The sequence below is a fragment of the Bemisia tabaci genome, chromosome 5 (assembly GCF_918797505.1).
Source record: "Bemisia tabaci chromosome 5, PGI_BMITA_v3".
NCBI lineage: Eukaryota > Metazoa > Arthropoda > Insecta > Hemiptera > Aleyrodidae > Bemisia > Bemisia tabaci.
In genome coordinates, this window is record NC_092797.1 from 30,083,564 (window position 1) to 30,106,643 (window position 23,080).

At 38.8% G+C, this 23,080-nt stretch overlaps 1 protein-coding gene across 7 annotated transcripts in view; it reads left to right on the forward strand.

The window, feature by feature from the left end:
- Dpp10 (Dipeptidyl peptidase 10) overlaps positions 1-23,080 on the forward strand; it is a 127,193-nt gene that overhangs the window by 39,151 nt on the left and 64,962 nt on the right. For 4 of the 7 annotated variants that reach the window (XM_072300532.1, XM_072300531.1, XM_072300533.1 and 1 more), the window contains exons 4-5: positions 17,066-17,279; positions 22,718-22,812. In XM_072300532.1, the coding sequence (XP_072156633.1) occupies positions 17,066-17,279; positions 22,718-22,812 (309 nt within the window). Of the gene's footprint in view, positions 1-6,571; positions 7,051-17,065; positions 17,280-22,717; positions 22,813-23,080 lie in introns of all 7 variants that reach the window. The other 3 variants (XM_072300535.1, XM_072300536.1, XM_072300537.1) reach the window with 2 other exon arrangements.

Below are 23,080 nucleotides of genomic sequence, written 5' to 3' on the forward strand. Positions count from 1 at the left end.
CGGAGGCGAGGCGTTGCGGTGGCGCACAGTGGGACCGGAATAAATTAGTCTTTGGATACTTTATGATATTTTATATAACACTGGAAAAAAACACATTGGATCTAAAGTCCAGACTCTTGAAAACATTGACAAGAAAAAATACTCTTGATTCAATCGGATTTTTGCTTGAATCAAAACGACATCCGCTTAAATTAAGAGGCTTGGTCCTTGATTTAAGCTAGATTCTGATTGAATCAAGTGTACTTTTTCTTGTCGATGTTTTTAAGAGTCTGGACTCTAGATCCAATGTGTTTTCTTTTCCAGTGAAATGTTTTCACAATTTTAAATTTTTTATAAAATATAGCCTCTTACTACACCGGAAAAAAGTGAAGTTGATTTAACAGTCTGGATGTAAGAAAAGTGTGCGAGAACTTAAAAAATTCTGAATTACTCGCCAAAGCAGTTATTTTAGCAATGCCAATAAGTAAAACTAACTGCTGTGGCAGGTAATTCAGCATTTTATGAGTTCTCACAAAATTGTTTTACATCCAGAATGTTAAATCAACTTCACTTTTTTTCGGCGTTTATAAGAGTAATAAGGTTACTGAAGTTTTGGACAACAGAAAGTAAAATTTTATCCTAGGATTTAAACAGAGATGAACTAAACCTCTTGAGAATAAAGTGTTAGCAAAACAGACAAAAATCGTAATAACGATGAACAAAGGAGTTTTAGACCCACCATTCATGACATTTTTGCCGTGATATCCCAATTGGACGTTAAAAATTCTCCAGGAATGGAATTTTGGCCTCAAAGGAACGATGGCGGCACAGATAACCCGTAATAACCTTATCAACAACGAAAAATTCAAATTTAAGGGATTGTAGGATTCATACGCGGATCTAGACACTTTAAACGTGGGAAAGGATCGCAAGGGGAAGGGGGGTCCGAGGGACTGCTCCCAGAAATGCCGATATATTAAAGCACCTAACATGCAGTTGGGTCAATTTTGTCATGAATAATTGTCAAATATGAGCGTTCTTCCCTCCTCTTTCCTCCATTCCTTCCATATATTTCTTTCTTCCCTATTTTTCTCCTCTTTTTACCGGTAGAGGGGGGGGGGGGGCGTACGTCTCCCCTTCACCCTACGCCCCCTAGATCCGCTCATGATAGGACTTTGCGGAATTATTCCTGTGTACCTATGGCCGTAGAATTTGATTTAACAAAATTACCAAATGCTTAACTTGCCACCGACAGTTGCAAAAAGTCACAATATATTTCCAGAAAGGATTGAAGTTGGATATCTTTGGATTAGGAAAATTTTAACCACCCAGAGTATTTAATGATCCAATCGATGAATTTTCAATCTAATTTGACATCTTTTACCCGGGTATCCCTCATGGGAGAGTCATTCTAGACCAACTTTCTACCCGTATTTGAACTAGTTCAAGGCAAAAAATTGAACATGAATCATCAGTTCGGTCAGAAATATCCTTAAAATCAAGAACACCAACAAAAATGTTCGGAAGTCAAGTTATGAATCTTTAATTTTGTTCTCGGAGGGGCGCACTGTGCGGCGAAGGGTGCTTGTCGTGGGGGTTGCGGGGCGGCACGGCGCAGCGCTGCGCCCAGATCCGTCGCAACAATAAATCTCGACCTCAAAATGCGGAAGTATCGTTGGAATCCGTGCTCGCTGACATTCATCCCGGACGTTTGTAATCTGTTGATAGTCTTCGTTTCTACACACAGCCTTACAATACGACCGCTTCGTTATTTTTCCACCGATTGACCCGGCTTTTTTAACATCCTCGCGGTTTCGCGGCTTTTCACTTGCGCCTCGGTGCCGAGCCCTCAGAATCGCGTCAGATCCCTCCTCTTTCGCTTTTAATTTATTACTGAGCCTTGCAGAAGCCATTAGTTGCCGTCGGTACTCGAGAGATATGCGGACGCCTTACAGGATTTTTGGGTTGAGACCTTGGCGAATGACACTCCAGGTTTTCTTTCCACGAATAAATGTACGGAACCCATTATTTTAAGTCGAACAAATTCTTGTGAGGACAGTCTCTACCTTCTGATGACTCTTTTAAGCGGAACGTCATGACAGCATTGCCTCCTGCAGCCACGTCATCTGCTGTTCAAGACAAAGATAACCTGTCTCTCTTACTCTCACCTCACCTCTATTCATCGGTAACTCACTTTATGTCCAAAAGCCATGAATTGAGCGTTTTTTCTCAAACGTTATTGCAGATATAAACTTTTCCTACAGAATATTATAATATTAATATTCCATTTAGTAAAATATAGACCGTGGCCTATCTTAGTTGCCCGAAACCTAATTAACATAGGAACAGAGTTGATTAGATGAATTACAAATAACCCTTATTCTTTTTATTTTTTATTTTTTTTTATTAACATCTACTTTTATTATAACCCAATGCCCAGTGGTGACGAGATGAACTTTAAGAGGCATTATATGGTCTTGCAAAATACGTAAAACTGAATTTCAAAAGGAGAAAGCTACGTACCTACATGAAGATCTAATAAGAAAAGTGAGACGGGTAATCATCGAAAGCCACTCCAACTTCGATGTGAACGAATTTCTGCCAAACGGAACTATGTGCATCAGGACATGAGCCCTGAGACCCGTAAGAATATATGTATAACAGGGCTTACGTCATAATGCACATAGTTCTGTTTGATAGAAATACATCCATATGATTGCTAAATATGAAGGGATCACCGGTACTCGTCGAATTTCATAACGCACAAATACAAAAACGAGCTTATTGAGTATGTAGGAATAATTAAAAAGCTTTGTGTGGCTCTTTGATAGAGAGTTCAATTGCAGGATAGTTATAAACCCCCTAAATGGACCCCCCTACGTGTTTCATTCCATTCCCCTATGACGTCAGTGACGTTTCGTCCTCATCATCTTTAAATTCCGTGTTCTTGAGCTCGTCTCCATTTTACACATGTTACTGGTAATAAATTATTACAAATAGGACTTCTTGTTTTTAAAATTCGTCCATCGATTACTGTCCATCAAGTTGTTCCGAGTTTTGAGCATGCCGGAAAAAGGGTTGTAAAGGGGTCAATGTTGAAGCGGACGATATTAATCTCGATTTCCGAATAATCTTCCCGTTGGAGCCTGTTGATGTGACTGAATCCGACTGACTTAAGTCCACGGTAGTTCTCACTTCATGATGCCGAATTCGGAAGCGCGCTCAAAATCTAGGTCGAGCACGATTAATTGTTTTGAGTGCGTCGAGTTAAACTCTCCTTGTTCACTCAACAGCATTCGCTCACCCCCTCACGGCCAACCCGTGCCCGTCCCTCCCCCATCCCCTCCACCCCTCTTTCCAAAAGGATTTGCAGCTTCACACCCAGAAAAAGAGCATTTGCAAACAAAAGACCCCTTTTCATAAATACGTAACTAATCAGCGTGTCATCGCTACATATCGTCTTTCATGCTGCAGAAAAATTACCACCTTGGATGGAGGCATGAAAAGCTACGTGTTTTTCATTACCCAGCTGGATGAATGGAAAATGATAACTCTGGGATTTATCAATAAAAACAAAAGAAAAACCCTGTACCTCCGACAGCACGAACTGTTTTATTTTCCAATTTTGTTAGCTCAATTTTTTTTTTCACGTAAAACTGAAATGATTACCTGCCTGACTGCAACGCACTAGTGAGAGACTAGCATATGCATGCTTTTCTCTGACGAGGATATAAATCAGTACTCATTCTCGGAATAACCCAAATAATTTGGAATCAGCCATTTTCTTGTTTTCATCCTCTTTCAGTTTATCAAGGAAATTTTTTTGTTAAAATCGTGTCATCAAGTCCCGTTTCTAGATTTAGTTTTTAGTTTTCAAGAAAAAATTTTGACCTAGCAAAATTTCGCCGAATTTTCATACGCCTCGAAATTTTTAGTAAGAAAACTAGGTGATCGAGATCGGAAAATCGTTTTTACTTTTTACATTAAGCATTCACTACGAATTAGTTTTTTCATGAGAACTTTCTCATGATTTTGAGCTTTTAGACACTGAGAAAAAACTATGGCTTATAAACCTATTAGTGGTAAATATGGAACACCACTAATAGTAGTACCTCTACATATAATAATAGCACATATACCTTAGTTATGGTCTCTGTACCTTAATTAGGTACAGAGACCTTAGTATGGTTCACAGACCGAGAATCATTAGTTTATTTACGACTATTATAGGTGTTCCATATTTACCTCTAATAGGTTTATAAACCATAGTTTTTTCTCAGTGGACAAGTAAATCTCTAACAATAGAGGTTTGATTATTACAGGCTAGCAAAAATAGGTGTGATTAAATATTTAATACAAAATCAGGCTTTACTGAATTCAATATTAAAGTATTGCCATAATTCCAACTCTAGTTTAAAATCTCATTTTTTCCAAGGTGTCGAAACTGCACCGCATCTGTATATCACAGCATTCTCTTCTTTCAGCACGGACAAGAAAGAGGTAGGGGTTAAGTCTCCACTGTTGGATAATATAGGAATTCCCAATTAATTGTGGTAATACCCCGATTAATTAAGTTAGTACCCCAAAAAATTAGGTTACCAACCTAAATGTTTCGTTACTACCCCAACTTGAGGTGCGGTACTACCAACATTAATCAGAAATGTCCATATTATCCAGCAAATTGGGGTATAGTGCCACAATTTGAGGGGATAATCCCTCACTCTTTTTTTCCCCGTGAGTAGTCTTTGTGTTCAAGTATCAACATAATAAGCGTTTTTCCTTACCTCAAGAATCACGCAAACTGGAAAAACTTCGCTGCAGGTGGATCCGAGCGATTTTTAAAAAGACAATCTCTCTCGCTGAAAGGCTTCAGCGCTTCAGTGTCTAGGTGAATATAAGCCTTTAGTTCTCTCGATCTCCTCGGCTAGTGCCCGGTTTACTTGGTTCGTTAATGTGCAAATGTTTCCACTGCGAGTGCGGGCTTATGCGGCAGCTGCTGGCAAAGCACTGCCGATAACGCCCTTCCTTTACGCCAATATTTGCTCTCGCTGCCTCGAGTGACGCTCCTGTGCTTGGAAAAAGCTAATAAGAATTCACAGCTGGCTGCGCACATTCCTCCGCGACTAAATTAAAATAAATACTTATTTTCAGTCTAAATAGCGCAGCGTTCGGCGAATGAAGCCATCTGCGTTGCGCCGTTAACTTTAATGATTCAATACTTTGATACGATGAACGGAAAATAAAGGTAGCATTATGCCTCCTAAACTTCGATCAGTTACTTTACTCGTGAAAGGACTTATAGTTTCATACGAAGAAATAACTGCTATTGATTTTTGATGAAAGCTGCCGAAGACACTTGGATCACGTTTTGCAATTAGGAACCACAATTTCTGGCTCATCCGTAAAAACACGCATGTCCATAGGGGAACTAATGCTACATACGTTGTTTTCAAACTGACCCAAAAATTGTAGTTCCTAATTGCAAAATTTAGTAGACTTGTAAGTCATGAATTTTCTCTGACTTCGCGTTCCAAATCGTGGTTTTACATCGTGAGAAGCTATAGGGAAAATAATGAAGAATCGGGAATGTATGATGAATATTTAGATAAGAAAAAGGCAGATATAACCAGCCAAATCACAATTGGACTGCAATTCGGAGCTATAATTTCTGGATCTTCTGGGAAAACACTTATGTGCATAGGGAAACTAATGGCACATACGTCGTTTTTAAATCGGGCTAGAATTTATAGTTCCATATCGCAAAATGTAGTCCAATTAAGGGGCTCGGAGGACAAGGTACATAAGTGCAATCTTTGCTACTTTGAGCAATACGTGTTTGAAGTTTCGAAATCACATGGAGCTTTATGAAGAAAAAAAAAGTTCAAACTGAATTTACGATACTTAAAATTAGAATTTGTGAGCGAATTGTTCGCAGAATAAGTATTTAGACTAGTTTTATTTGAAATCATTAATATCTCATTTTTTTTTTAAAAAAAAAACTGCACTTACACGCCTTATCCTAGCTCCAAGCCAACCAATTGAATTAAATAAAATGTGCCGAACACAACATGCTTATCATTTCAGCCGAAAACCAAAATGAAGAAAATATGCAAGAACCTCTCTTTTCAAATGTTAAATTTAGAATTTGATGAATTCCGCTACACATTGAAATTCAATTTTTTGGGACCAATAAGCATCTTTTCGGGGGCATGGAACATTAATTTGGGTTACGCGTGTTGCTTTGAATGCTAGACCTACCGAAACGCCTGCATTTGTTCGCGTATGCAACACAAACTACCCGTTAAGTAGTTATAGTTGCATCTCAGTGGCACTCTTTTTTCACATAGGTTCCTTTTAAATTTTTACTTCAATGAGTCTATTGACGGCGTGTGGAATGCTACTATATAATCTTGAATTCTAGAAATTTATAATTGTATTTACCAAAAGAAGTTCAGTTGCTGTTAGTTGAATGTTTTGGTTGGATTCTGAGTGAAATGACGCATACGCCCAGTCGTATCGATATGAAGGTTGAAAAGATGATGAAGTAGAAGGTTGAAACAGTTTATGCAACTGTCTTGATTTAACCCTCAAGGTTTTTTAAAATAAAAATACTCATGTGAAAAAAAAAAAAAAAAAAACCCGTGCGTCATGAATTTCTGCGAATTCATTCTTTTTCAGCATGCCGGTTTCGTTTGTAAAAATATGTTCCGCCTTTCTGGGCACCATATACTTCATTCTATTTTTTGAATGACGACGATCATGAGTCGCTCCACCCTCGGGGTCTGAGGACCAAAGGGGTCGGGAATCTAGTTCGAAACGAACGCATTTGGCTGCGTGCAACGCTCCTTGGACTGAAGTCAGCCGACGCCTTTCGTTTTCGGCTTCGTAACATGTGTGACCGGGGAAGAATGAACCGTTGTGGAGCCCGAATAAAAACTCTCAAAGCTGCCAGCGGCTTTGTCGAAGATGACCTGCACTGCGACAAATGATGGCGCCCGCTAAGTGAATTTCTTCACGAAACTTAGTCTGTGATACATCATGTCGGATCCGGCCGATAACTTTGACGATGAGGTAAGTCTCGACCATTGCAGATCATTCAGAAACATAAGAGGGAATACGGATAGTTATGCTCTTTTTCTGAAGATTGACTTAATGCGAGTGATTCCGGATCATTATTGTCTAAATATTACTAAGGGCAATATTTTTGTTCACCCCCAACCCCTCTTTATTATGAGAGAAACTTACCAAACTGGAGATTATACCCAAATTATCGTGAGAAAAAAATCGGAATATTAAAGGTCTTAAATTTTCAAGGGCACCGCTTTCAAATTGGCCTGATTATTCTAAAGACAGCATTTAAAACATATTCAGCGCCACCAGACGTGTGTCATTAAGTTCGTCAAAACTCTCCTATTCGACGGAGATCTGATTTTAGGTAAAATTAGATAAAAGTCTAATCGAGAATCTAAAACTACAATGATGACGCTTAAAAATACTTAATTTCCACTCTTCATAGGTTCATACATTTGAAAGTATGCGCAAACAGAAATGGCCCCCTCGAATTTAGAGGGAGAGATTGCTTTTCATGCTTAGTGCTTACACCTCAACGTTAAATTCTCAGCAATATTAGCTCTCAATTTAATCTCCTCACAAGGAAATACCCTCCTTCCTACTTAAACTCTAGCAAATGTTAGCTCATTACACGTCATTTTTCAGACGAAAGAACGTAATTACATTTTAACGCCGCAAAGTTTCCACCCGTAAATGTGTCTTCTTACTCGGAGACTTTTGGGCTCTTTAAACAGAACAATTACTGATTTTCCCTCTGATTAACCGTAAAAATAAGCAAAACTTTGGACAGAAATTACACAGAATACTTTCATAAAACAGGGCAAACAATCAAGTTAGTAAATTTTGCAACTTTGGAGAGAGGTTATATTTTTCCTTCTGGAATACGACGAATAGCTCTGGTTACGAAAAATTCAGCTCAATCCGGCTCTTAGTGAAGGGTGAAAATCTAAAACCAGGCGGTGGGAAGGAAACTCTCTGGCGCGTGAAATTCGGAAGTACAAAAGAGACATAAAATAACTCAAAGCGCGGGTTGCGTGCATTGCGGGTGGCCCGTAGCGTCAGGCGTCGGGGCGCCTTTTCGCGCCTGAACCTGAGCAGCCTGGGCTTAGACGCGATGATGAAACTGCGCGTTGTGGAAATCACCATAAATAAAGAGAGAGCCACAGAGGAGAGACCACGCCTCCGCTGAAAACTTCCTGCCTTTTGACAGCATTGTGTTGCATGTGAGATTAATGACACACCTGATTCTTTCCACCTGACTGAGGGAAAGAATATCCTCTTTATCTCCTCTCACGTCATTGTTGCCGCGCAACTCTCCGCAATAGAAACTCTGCATATATTATGTGACGTATTTTCAATGTCATAAAAGCAGATCGAAAACATTTTTAACAATGACGAATTAGTATTAACAAACTTTGAAAATTTCATCGCCATTTGTTGGTGACTAGGGCCTTGAGTCTCCACGGGGCGTTTCTTGTTCCAGAGAAGAGGCTTACTTGCGAAGTTGGGAAAAATATTGAGTTAGTCAATACTAATCACAGTGCCAAATAAGAGTCCTTGTGGAACTCCAGGAACGACTTCAAAAGAAGGAGAAAAATTTTGTTGTGTTTTTTAACGGGAAAAAAGCCCAGAAGTTTCATTCCTGCGATTCGAACTTGGGAAAAATCCCGCCGTGAAACGTCCCGTGGAGACATGGCGTATCGATTCGCCTCACATTTTTTTAAAAATAATATGTTTCCTAAAATTTCACATTAGAAGTTCCGGACCACTTAGAACAAAATAAAAAACACGTTGAGCTCGGTAAGCTATGACGTAAAAACGGTATAGATCATTTTTTTCCTTCTTTTAACGTCGGTCCCCTCCTTTCCTATGACATTAGTTCTCCTATGAAGACGAATACTTTTTTTAGTAAGCTAAAAATAATGGTCTATTATTGTAAAATATAGTCCAAGTTGTATTGAGCGTGAATCAACTCATAACTCCATTTAATGTTGTCAATTTTTTTCATGTTTTCTTTTTCTGATAGATAACAAGACTTTTTAACGCCTTTGAACTTCCTGTTAATTTATCTTGGATTATTGATAATCTCCGCACAACACTTTTAATTTCAGTGTTAATCTATTATATTTCCTGTTTAAAAACAGAATATGAGAGAAAATCAGGCAGCATTCGATGTCTAGTTAGACAGATTCCGGTTCAACCCATTTAAAAAACGTAAAGGAGAGAATAGAGCGGAATCGAAGCCAAAGGAATAATAACTTAATTTCAAAGGAGGAATATTACTTCCCTATTCAAAGACACTGCATCAAGTTGGAAGCGGTATATGCGCAGCCCGTGCCAGATGAGAACTCGCTTTTTACAGTATTAATATATAATATACAATTGTATATATAATATAATAATATATATATAATTATAATAGAGAGGAATCGAAGCCAAAGGAATAATAACTTAATTTCAACGGAAGAATATTACTTCCCTATTCAAAGACACTGCATCAAGTTGGAAGCGGTGTATGCACAGCTCGTGCCAGATAAGAACTCGCTTTTTACAGTATTAGCTAAAGTTATGAACGTGCACTCGAAAGGGGAATTCTTATCCAAGACGAGGCACAGCAATAATTTCAACCCGGTGTGTCAACGACGCCGACGCTCTTCCGGAACAAGGGCCCGAGAGTTCATTCGTTTTTCTCGGTGTGAATCGATATTGCGATTAATCCTGACGTTATTGGCTTCGGCCCAATTAATCGTGTGCTCATCCCCCCCCCCCCCTCCCGCTTCTACCCTGCTGCCGTCCTAAGCGAAATGCTTGACTCTGGAAAGGCGCTCCATTCAACTAAACGATTCTTACTCGGTGGGATAGGGTTGCAGTATATATGGCTCCTCCTGCAACAATGAAAATCTTCGTTCTATGTAACCTAATCATTCCTATTTCTCTCCCGAAGGATCATTTTCTTCTAGCGCTAGAGCTGGGTATAGAGTCTCTTTATACTGCGAGCCAAAACAATGTGAATCCATTTCTGATTGGTTCCCCGTATTTTAGGCCTCCGCAGTGTCGGGAACGGGAATAAAGATTTTTTTTCCTACTGGTTTAATGGCTTCGTATCTAGCACCTTCAGCCAACTTTAGACAATTTTTAGTGTCCGTAGACATCGTGAGATCTCCATGCTCCAGGCTCTTCCAATTTTCAGGGATTAGGGCCGAGGAGAATCTGTTTCAGCAGATCTACATGTCAATTCCGTGAAAATTAGACGTCACCACCGGGATTCGAACCCGGGACCTATTGACCTAGAGTCAGACGCGCTGACCACTAGGCCAACCATCAGAAAACCACTACTTAAAGAACCACCAAAAAATCAGACATTCTCTCTGGATACATGAGAATTACGAACCTGAGCTCTAAAGGTGCGTCACCGACACGGAAAAAAGTGGCAGGGGTTATCCCCTAAAATTGTGGTACTATCCCAATTTGTTGGATGATATGGACATTTCTAATTATTGTAGTAGTACCGCAACTCAATTTAGGGTAGTACCGCAACATTTGGGTTAGTTACCCAATTTATTTGGGTGCCACCGTAATTAAATGGGGTGCTATCATAATTAATTGGGACACTACCACAATTAATTGGAAAAATCTAACAACCTCATGCTTTTTTTCCGTGGAGTTAAAAACGTCACAGAATCGCCCGGAATGAGAAAACACCAGTAAAGTAGGAGACCGGTCCCTGTGCTTAACTTTTTTTTGCATGCTCCGTGAAAAAATTAGAATTTAGATTAATGAGCTTGGGCGTTTAAGGTGCGTCACCGAGTTAAAAATGTTGCAGAATCGCCCGAAATGAGAGAGCACAAGGAGGAAGGAGACCACGAGACCGGTCCTCGTGGGTGTAGTAGCGGCGGCGTGTTTAAGTGGAGGGTTTCGCTGGGGCAGACATGATTTGGTACTTTAATGGTGAGCACTCGATGTGTCGAGCGCCCTCGAACTTAACAAACGGGCAAGAGCCTCGAGCCTTTTCGCTACGAGTGCCCGTATCAATCCTATCTACGCACAAGTGAAATATTCCCTCGAGGGCCCTTGTTCCCTGAGAGCGAAAATGGCCGAGAAAACAAGACATTATATATTTAAAAATAGAAACTCTTCGAGATTCTCACGGAAAGCATGGATTAAGGTGATTCTATGTCATCTAGGGACGAGATCCACCTACCACGTTGCGCTGCTATGGGGTTTACGTCTTTGAGAGGCAATGTATCGTATTCGACAGTGATTCGATGTATCGTTTGGTTCAAAACAATAGAGCGTAACCTCAAACCGAAATTTTAAGCTGTTTGCCAGAAAAGCTGAAAATGAGATATTTCGCAGCAATTTCACTACTCTTGGCCAATTAGTACTCGTATACGAATGAAAAATCTATCCCAAGAAACCCGTTCCGTCAGATTACTCAATTGATTTTTGAAGCTTATGTTAGGTTAGGTTAGGTTAGGTTGGGTTCAACCTTCCATCCAATTGGTACCGCTAATTGGATGGAAAGTTGAACGGAAAATAATTGAATCACATTTTTTGCGTTCAACCTTCCATCCAACTTTTCGCCCGATTATGTCGAGCGAAAAGTTTGATAGTGTGAACTGGGCTTTACTTTTACGGATCACCAGACTGGAAAAAGTTCTGATAAGTCCAGATACGACTTGATTTCCAGCCAACAAGATGCTAGAATTTTGCCATTTGATGCGAAGTTTTCTAGTTGGTTGAGATTTGAATTCATTTTGAGACTAGCAGTTGACTCACGCTATGCGCGCGGCCAATTATTGTCGCAACTGCACCCAATGGACCGCACTCAAAGAAAGTCCCAACTTTCCTTGCGCTCCATTTATTTTTTACATGAAATCAATACATATCCCTGGCTTCGAAGTGTTACCACACAGAAACTGGCAAAATTATTTCATTCAAAACATTTGATCCTAATTCGTATCGACCTTGCAATTTCCACAGTATGTGCTTTTCTATGAGACCTATACTTTTTTCTGGTCCTACTTCTACTTTGTCCGGATCCCTACGTGGGCTTCGAAGAATCTTCGTGCTATTAAAACCTCTGTTTCTTGCGATTTTGATGGGTACACTAAATCGAGATTGCGGCTGATTGGTGTTGAAAATAATAAAACTCGGACGTTCTTTCAAGAAAGATGATCTAGGCATTAGAAAAGGTATTTAATTATTTTTCTTGAAAGATATTAAACACTGGACACGGTATATAGGTTTAATTTGAAAATTGAAACCGCAACATGGTAGCCAGTGAAATCAGGGTTTGACCATTAATATTTTAAGTAACCATTATTGCATCAAGGCAAAAGTAGACAACACAATAATTTTATTTAAAGGGTAAGATTTTTTGCAGTGTATTAATGTTAGTCGCAGTAACTGCCGAGTGCTCTTGATATTATATTTTCCATTCATCATTTAAAACTTCTTCGTTTTAATTTTCGTTTTTCGAAGAAATTCAATGAATAAAAACCGGTTTACCAAGGCTTATAAATGAGTCTCATTTGCAGTCACACAAATCCAGTGCTTTGCAAGAACCGTGTATTTTTATGAAAATCCGCCCGGAAAAATGAATAAAACGCCAAAGTGGAGAAAACAATAAAGGCAGCTGTCAAAACGGAGACCTCGGTAAAAGTTCTCGAGGACAGTGGCGTGGCGTGAATTTCGATAAATCGATGGTTAAACCATTTAAATCTATGATAAAGAATTGATTATTAAGGTGTTCGTTTCGAACACCCTGTTTATCGATCCTTTTCCATACGCTTAAATGGCATAACAATCGATAAATCGCAATTCACGCCACGCCACTGCTCGAGGATCCCTCTCCGTCCGGGATGCGAGCTGCGAGAATAATATCATTCGCGAAAAATGGGAGTAAAAACGTCGGTATCGAATGCTCTATAAAATTCCACGCTCTGTAGAGCGCGAATGCACCTTAATCTAAAAAAAGGTATGACTTCAGGTTACGTTTACCATAATTCCATACGCGAGATATATTTTATGGTCGTCTTCTCCTTCACTCTCTTCACACATCCGCAGTTTCCACTTTAACATTCCTCTGATTATTACAAAAAAAGATAAAAATGTGTACATCTACCTTCAGACTGAAAAAATACAAGGCCGTTTCTCAGATGTATCGAACTTGAGCGCATTGATGTTAAGGATGGCGGATTACGATGTGCATCAGTCATTCGGGTTTTTTCCTAGATGGTTGGTACTCATTATCAAATTTGCTTAAAATTTTCCCCCCTCGTTAATCAATTTTAATTGGTTTAATAATCTGTACCTGTACTGTGCCAAAAACGCGTGTGTAAGTGTCGAATACAAATTTTCGTGAAAAATATGCGCATCTTTCAAGATGTCAAGGAAAATCCCATTTTCTTTTACCTTTCCTCACATCTATATTAATCATGGATTGGAGCTTATTCCAGTTTCTATAATTTAGCATTGTAGGGTGGATAACCAAAATATTTGGCCATCTCTTTTGGTATTGTTCCATATTTTTTGCTACGTTGTATGAATGACAATGCTATTTGCAACGATCATCTGAATATTTTAGATTTCATGAGAAAGTAAGTATATCGTTATTAGTTTTTTCAATCTCTTTCATAGCTCTCCAACTTTGGTTTATCCAAGAGAGCTAAAAGCGCAATCTTCAGAATAAACTCGAAAAATATATGAAATCTGCAGGTGCTTCTTACTCATACTCTGAACAGTACTGAGCACTGATCTCCAAAGGAAATATTCGCAAAATTTCACGATTTGGCGTACATGTATCTGATTCTGATAATTCTAGAGGTGGATAATGTTTTAAGTTTTCCCCCTGGGATTAAAGGCTTCGCACTTTCTGACCCCGGGACCGCTTACCCTCTTATTTGAAAACTGATTATGACCGAATTTTAAGCTACCACCACCCGTGTCACTCGCCAATACTTCTTGTCCTGACTTTAACTCGAGATAATTGGTTGGATGCAATTTGTTCATGCATGGCGAATTGCCAGCTCGAGGAAACATCTGGTTTAGTTTTGAACAACGAGTGGTGCTTGTGTAACTTAGTTCGTGACGTTTTTTTTTTTCACTCAGTTTATTCGTTCTTTTGATGACTCAATATGAAAAACGAGCGTTCTGAGCTACCGTAGAAAATATGACGCAATGCTATAAAGCAATGGTATAAGAATGTCATCTGGAGGCAAATATCATCGCGTCTCTTTTCTTTGTGATTGTCATTTTCTAGATGACCTACTTGGAATGTTACACGTCTAGGTTAGAAAAATTATGCGTTTAAAAATGTAGCATATCCAATCATTTTTTTAAAGACGTAAATGGAACCTTCCAATTATTATGTTTTCATGTTTTTTTTTTCTTTTCTATGAATCTAAATGCGTTTTAAACTATATTAAAATACTTACTGAAGAAAAATAAGAGAGAGGACAAAGAAAAAAACATAAGAAAAAAATAGACATGATGGGTCAGAGAGCGCAAGGAAGTTGTAGGAGAACAATCAGACAAGTATGCTTACAAGTTTCTGTCTTCAAAACATTGCCCCTGCGTTTAACTCTTCTTGCAGGATGCATTCGTAATTTATGCATTCCACACTCTCATTTTTTTTAGTTACACCAACATACCAACAACATCAAAAAAATCTCACAATAAATGTTCATAAATTAGGTTTAATTAGTTAGTTATAAATTTACGAAGCAATGGTATGAACGAGAATTGCGAAGTAGAGGCTCGTAGGCTGGGGGGTGATGAGCCAGTTGTTAGCTTACAGTCAAGCTTGGCTCTCTGCCAGTCAGAGCTGTACAGAGATCTGTAGAAGTTTACTTTGGATCAAGTGGCCCATGGGCTCTTTTGTTCATAGAGGGGTGAGAGTCGGAGTAAAAGCGTTCAATCAACAATGAACGCCTCGAAATTTTATACTTCAATTAACGCTCTCTGGTATCAAAAACCTTTTTCAGGTAACATGATATTCCATTATTTCGATGACGTCAGTTGTAATTTTTTAATCTTTTAGCTCAATCTTACGAGAAGGGAGGTGTTACACAGAGGCGTGGCAAGACAGGGTTTCCTCTTTCCCCCGTTCCCTGCCTATATCAAAGCATTATCGTGCAGTGGCGTGGCGTGCTTTGCGATATATCGATTGTTAAGCCATTTAAATCTATGGAAAAGGATTGATAAAAAGGGTGTTCGCAGCGAACACCATAATCGATTCTTTACCATAGGTTTAAATGGCATAACAATCGATACATCGCAGTTCACGCCACGTCACTGATATCGTGACAGGAAGCTGGTCGGGAAGTTGAAACCCTCTTCAATTGAATGAACTTCTTTTTTTTTTTGTTTTTTTATGTTTTTATTATTTAGAACAATAAGAATGAGTAAGTGAATTATCCTTACCTGTATTTTTACAAACTTGTTTGTGAAAGCTACGCTACACTGCATTAATTTAACACTCAAAGAAAAAATCAAAACCAGAAATATATCACAAGCAGGAGTAAAATACAATACGGAGCGTTTCAATTATACCAGCGTATTCTTCGGGCTAAGGACCGATTATGTGTAATGTCGTGAATTTTTCTGCGCGCGAAACTATGTACTCTGTCCGAGAAATTTGTTGCTCATTTTTTTGTCACTGAGATAGTGTTTACTCGCATGAAACAATGGAATATTTTTCAATCTCACAAATGGACGTATTTCTGTCAAACGGAACTAAGCGCCATAGAGGGAGGAAGGTAGAGGGGGGCTTGGATTTGCGGCGGAACCGGGCGTCGGGCTCATTCCGTCCTATACTCGAAATACTTTTCCATGGCGCTTAGTTCCGTTCGGCAGAACGCGCTATCCGGCATTCTAAATTCCTCATAAGGAACTCAAATTGACGCTTAGTTCCGTTTGACAGAGATACGTCCAAATAATAAACACCAAACATGCTCATCTATGAAAAATTAATCAGTGACTATATGTATTAGTCACCATGAAATTTAAAAATCACAACATAACATTTTTACTTCTTGTAAAATTGGAGGCGTTTCGTTTCATGTTTTTCAGAGAAAATATTTGTACATCTGATGTTTACTAGGATGTTTTAAGCCGAGTATTTTTGAAGTCTTTCGGCCGCAAAATACAGTCAAGACAATGATAAATGACCTAGAAGTGTTTGATTAATTACTTAAAACACGATCTAAGAACGTTCATGTAAGCTTTTAGGTAGCTCCGTTAAATTAACTCTGGGCAGAGAATCAATCCGTGTCATTATGAATTCCTCAGAGAGAAATTTCTTTTAAATTAATTATGATTTGATACTTGGTAATAACTTAGGAAATCGCAGGTTTGAAGTCAATTTCGAGTATGAAATTTAGATTTAAAGTTGATTTATAAAAGTTAAGTTCGAATTTTAAATTAACACTAAAAATAATTGATATGCGTGATAACATATTACATTATAATATCAATTAATATTGGTACCATTATTATTGTCACTGAATCACGGCCATTTTCGCCGCTGAAGAAATGTTTTTCAAAGGTTCATACTTGACTTCGAATAACGATTATTTCGCAGGGAAATAAATTAAGGTATTCTTCTGTACGTCTTAGTTCCCTCCAAAGTTAATAGGTAATTACGTTGCGCGCTGAGAACCTAAATCGTCCGTAATTGTAAGTCAAGTCTTTGTCGGAGCTGGCCGTGTGAACGCGATAACGCGGTCTCCTCAGTGCTGTGTTCATTAAAATCGTATTAAAGTAGATGTGCCTCACAACCTTCTTAGTTGTATTTTATGTATTCACCTCAGAGTCTGCCTCTCTCATAAACTCCTTAAATTATTGCGCTAACCCTAGGGCTTAACAAATTTTCGCGGCGTTAAACTCATATGAGGACAGTGAGACTGAATTGCGTAAAACGAAAAAATGATGACAATCTTTCAAAAATACCTTGAATATACGAATACTTGGGAAGTCACTTTTTAACTTATTTTTGTAAATTTGTTTACAGGACCTGGTGTCGAGCAACCCAAACCAGCGGAACTGGCGCGGAATTATCATCGCAATGCTGGTCATCGCTGCGGTCCTGGGGTTGATAGTCACTTCAGTGGTTTTGCTTACTCCACCGGATGATGGGCCCCGGATCAAAGGGGCCAGGATTCGACTCCAAGATGTACTCAATCATGAGTTAACGCCTCTTCGACATAATGGCTCCTGGATCTCTGGTTAGTCATTGATTGATTTTCACTTTATGATATTAGTGGACGAATGACAGAATTTAATTATTTTGTCTCATTTTTTATTTCGTAGAGTTAATTTTTCTGATTTTATGTTGACTTTCAATGACATCGTTGTATCTTATGATAGGTTGATTCAAATTGAATCAGTGAAAACGAAAACACACCAACTTGGAAAAATGAAAAGAATCAAGAAACAAAATTACACACGAAACCGAACAGTAAATGAAGAAATTAGTCTAAGAAAGGGATTTCTGGCGCTGAAATACAAGCACTGAAGGGCATTTTAAAGGTCCAAGTTGGAACAGATGCGCTAACTTTAATGACCCTTATAAAAATTGACAGTCTTTTATGAAAATTGAGGAATTTCGAGTTACCAAGTTGGTGTGTTTTCGAACTCACTGATTCAATTAAGCATCTGTAAGTATGGGAATGGACTATCGGACAAAGTGTGAATTAAAGCATGTTGATGTATGTTTTCTCCTAAAAATTTCAAGTCGAACACGGTTTGAAGACGTTGAAGTTTTTATTTAGCATTAGATTCGATTGGCTTTAGCCGAGGTATTGAATTGTAATAAAAATAATTAGTTTCTCTTATTAAAACATATATAAAATTAACTAAATAACTGACTAACTTATTACTTTTATCATACTTCAACACCTCGGCTAAATCCAACCAAATCTGTTGATAATGGCGTTGTTGAACCAAATTCTACTAAATTATTTAGCACTGGTTACGAGAACTTTGAATTACTCGCTCACATGAAAAAAAAGTGTCTACATAAATCAAATTTGCTCAATATTGTTTACGTTTTTACGGAGATCGCCTTTAACATTTCACGTGGAATGTTACACAAAATTACGTAAAATTTCATGAAAAATAGCCTGAAATTTCGATGCGAAAATTCGCATTCTCATTTTTCATGAAGTTTCTCAGCCCTTTTAACTCTTGAAGCACCCCTGAGCACGAATGGAACTAACAAAACATGAGAATAAAGCAAAGGAAAGATAGCGCGTTGGTGACGGCGCAGAGATACAACTATTCGTGCTTGATGGATGTCCGCGTTGCGTCTGCAAAATTGAAGGCGCGCTGGGCGATGCGTTAGTACGCGATGCGATGGTAGATCTTACTGGCTGCTCCTATATGTTGTATTCCGTCAAGAGCAGAATTGAGCTCACCAATCACGTATCTCAACTCTCCATAATTTTGTCTCATCCGCGGCGCACAGTGGATTGAGTCAATTGGAGAGGTCGGACATGAAACATTCGGCTTAAACTGCAAATTTTGATGTTTATTTTGTCACATTTTAAATTTCAAGGGGTGCTCCTATAAGCAAATTTCACGAGGAAACCAATGGAACCATTTTCAGAATCTCAGAGTTTTGTATGAAGGGAGCAATAAGCGTTGAAAGTTTCCAAATTCTGTATGACCTCTCCTATTGACTCGATCCACCGTACGGCGGTTAACAAAGATAAAATTTCAACAATCAGGCTGCGTTACCAAAGGCGTGGCGTGCTTTGCGATCCATCGATATTTCTCCATTTGAAGCTGTGGTAAATAATCGATTATTAAGTTGTTCGCTGCGAACACCCTGTTTATTGACATTTTCCCTAGGTTTAAATGACCGATCAATCGATACATCGCAAAGCACGCCACGCTACACAGTGGATCGAGTCGATAGGAGAGGTCGGACAAAATTTAGTAATTTTAACCTCTTATAACTCCGTTTATACAAAACTTTGAGGTTCTATAAGTGGTTCTATTGGTTTCCTCGTGAAATTTTCTACTTAAAGCACCCCTTGAAATGTACAATGTGACAAAATAAACACCGAAATTTGCAGTTTCCGTCAAAAATTTCATGCCCGACCTCTTTAATTGACTAGGTCCACTGTGCGTTACGTTTGGTTAACGACGAAATTTTTGTGCGGAAGCGGCAACCTGACGTAAAGCGATGTCCGACTGCCGTTCTGCCGGCGGCAATATTACACTCGCGGCGAGGGGGTCGGGGCTGGAGAGAGATAGTGGGTCATAGCGGTGTCAAAGTGCAGCGCAATCAATCAGCTCAAATTTTCGGTGCAGCTCCGACGGCGGCGGCCGAACCGGAGCGGACCGGACGATGAATCGGGCGGAATTACGGAGCGGAAGAGCGAGGTCTCATCACCTGGAATGGCTGCCAGGGAACGACGGAGCCGGGATTGATCACTGCAATTTCAGAGCGGTCACAAATGACCCCGGCCAAAGCGGGGGCGGGATTTGCGGCTTTGGGTCAGGGGCTTCGCCGCACCGTTGCCAGATAGTGCTAAAAATTGGATTTTTCCCTCGTTTAATCCCATTTTTCTCTTGTTTAATCCCATGTAAAATGTGCACGATCTGACGACCCAGCACTCGAGGCCGCGTCGCTAGAGCTTGTCATAGCCGCGCACTCGGAAAAAGTCTCTGCGCGCCTCCCCTTTCCTGTCGCTTCATTTATTAAAATTCAATTGAGCCCCTTTGAAACGGTCGCACGGTGGCTCGAGTCAAACGGAGAGGTCGGACAAAATTCGTAAGCTTTAAACGCTTTTAACTCCGTTTATACACAATTTTGAGGTTCTAAAGTGGTTCCATTGGTTTTCCCGTGAAATTTTCTTCTAGAAACATTTCTTAAAAATTAAAATGTAACGAAATAAACATGAAAATTTGCAGTTTTAGTCAAAGATTACATGTCCGATTTCTGCGATTGACTCGATCCACTGTGAGTCGGTATTACGGGAGAAGCGCCAGGGATGTCCCTTTGCTTTATCGGCGAGAGCTCTAAATCAAGTGAAACTCATAAGGAAGTTCTTGTGGGATGCATTTATTTTTCATCGGTGTGGTGCCGTAGCAAGTTTTGTGCCGTTACACCTTCTATTGTAAAAAAAAAAGTTTGGGAGAAAGTGTTTCTGTAGAATCCCAGCTATATATCGACGGTGTAAGTCGGCACTCACATAACTCGGTTTGCGACGTCGCAGAATTCCTGTCGTACTTCATTTTTTAAATGGAAAACTACTCCACGGCAAATCTTTAAAACTGCCGTGATTTTTCTTTTCTGTGCGAAGAAATTTCTGCAAAAAACTCAAGGAATGATATCAATTCGTTCTCCTTTAAAAACATAACATAGAGGCGGAGACTTTCAGACACCGCAAACGAGATATGTGATGGCGGACTTACGCCGTCGATATGGGGCATGGAGGAGGTGTTTTTTTCTTTTTTTTCACGGAAACGAGACAATTGGAAATAAGAAAGAGGTGGACAAATTTTAAGGGACAAATAAGAGAGTTTCACCGGATTCAGTCTAACTACATTTCTCGTTGCCTAATTTTGTTGTTTTATCTTTTTAACAGAGGACAAAATTATTTAACGCCTTTTAATTTTTTTTTTTTAAATTATTTTTTAAGTGGAAAAGTAGAGGAAAATAAAATTGGAAGTGAAAAAATGTACCCATAAGTGATGTCCCAGAATGGTATTTCCCATTTAAACATGTGTATTTCAACAGAGACAATCATACTATACTGATTTGTTTTTCTGTATAATATTTGTTTACTTTAGTGAGTAAGAAAACCCTTATGTTCACCTGATTCCATATAGTCTCTGAATTTTAAGTATAATTATATACGAGTATGGGCTTATGGAAAATAGATTTTATTTTGGGGATACGCTACTTTGTATACTCTTAGTAAAATCTATAAATAGTTTCTGTGATGAAAAGAAAGATTTCTGCGCTTGGTTCGATTTTGGTAACCCAATAAAATGAATGAAAAAATGAAATGCAATACAAAAAAAGAAACAGGAAAAAAGGGTTAAAGCTTAAATGGGTATGTGAATAGAGCTCACGCAGGGTCACAGAATACTAATCGATTTCATTCATTAGTTCGCGCCTGTATTTGTTCTCTCGACTGGGATATCCAAATAGTTTAATTTCCGCCAGCTGAGATAACTAGACATCCCGAGACTCGAAAGCAATCTCTATGGTATTGATTTCAATCAATGAACGTATTGATTCTTTACACTATTTGCGTCAATGCGCTGCAAAACTGTCTATCGCAGCCAACTGCCGCCAGCTCTGTAGTGTAATCATCGGAAGCAGAATAACATTTTTAAAGAAGAACGATGCTTAACTTTAATAATTGAAAGTCAGTTTCATTTCCTCGTGGCAGGACAATTTAAGTCCATTCAATAAAATTACCCAGCGAGTTATATTCTTTTGTGTCGTCTCTATGTTTTTTCCGCACAAATCTCTTCAGTCATTCGTTTTGGAGAAAAAATCACTGAAAAATCGTTTCTTTGAACTTTTACTTTACGTTACGTCAAGCTTTATGCTTAAAAATGAACACAATTCAAGAATTAGCATTATCATTTTGAATTCCGAAAGTAAGGTTCCCTCCTATACTGCCGTGCTAAGGAAAAACGCCGTATAAGCCTTCAGGCGTTGCCAAATTTCCTCTGGCAAATAACTGATTTTCAGGAAAATTCTTGAATATTTTTCTGCCTATTTCTCAGATAATTTTGTTTATAATTTGATCTAAAGTGCCTGAAAATTTCAAGAGAAAATATTCATAAGTTTCCTCGAAAATGAACACTTTATCTGCTGTAATTTTCTCGAATGTTCATACGGCGGTCTTCCTTAGCACGGTAGTATATTTGAGCCTTTACACGTCCAAAGATTGAAGTTAAAATTCGCAATGGACCAATGGACAAGTTGCGAGTTTAAGCATTATGATACATGCTTTCCATAACATAATTTCACATAGAACACGATTCGCGCGCCGAAGATTACTAAAATAAATTCCGATCTAGGATATTTAAGTTTTTAGTTTACATTGGTTAGACTACACCGCTCGCAAGAAAAACAATAGTCTACTTGAATCAACCTGCATTAACATGTTTTTGCGGGCTCCTTAATCGAGCGATATTTCTTCCCCGCCTTACGTTGTTCGAAGTGCTAATAACGCGCACAGCCAAGCTGGAGCGGTGAGATTGAAGTTGCCATAAATTCATAACGCAGAGACTGTTACGGTAACGTTTAGTGCGAGATTTGACTCACGTAGACTTGTTTTTTCATGAGCGGGAGGTTTGAATTAACGCATTAAAAAAACATTTAATATATCCTGGCTAGAAGTTGATTTTAGTAATTTTCATCGCACCAATCGAGTTTTACGTGAAATTTTGATATGGAGACATGTGTCAGAATGACTTAATTCGCGCACATTAAACAGCGATCCAATGTGTAATATTTTAACCGAAGTTCGTCCGATTTCTCTCCTCTTAGAATTGCATGCATCTCTGGAGGGAAATCCGACAAACTTGCAAGCGAAGAAACTTAAAGTTTTACTAAAAATTAATACGCTTACCTTTGAGTTATAAAAGTTGTTTCCTCGCTTCATTTGCTTCTCTTTCTTCCTTGTTAAAGGCGTAGAGCTGATGTTCAGGGACGAATGGGGTGGAATAAGTGCCATTAACGCAACAAGTCTAGCCATCCGAACACTTGTATCAAATCAAACACTGGTAAGCAGTTTTTTGACTATCATTTCTTTTCAAAATCCCTCCTCGTTTTATTTATTTTTTGAATGAAAAATGTTAGCTAGCCTAGCTAGTTATAAATTTGTACCGTCATTCACCGAAAGTACCGATTTCTGTTAAGTAAAGGTACAGACAAGGATAGACCGTTGCAGGAGTTACATTATTATACACTCCGTCAGTTACTTTGAAAATCGTCCCGAGTTGCTGTATTACTTATGCATACTCATTTATTATTACATCATTCTCATGCTCG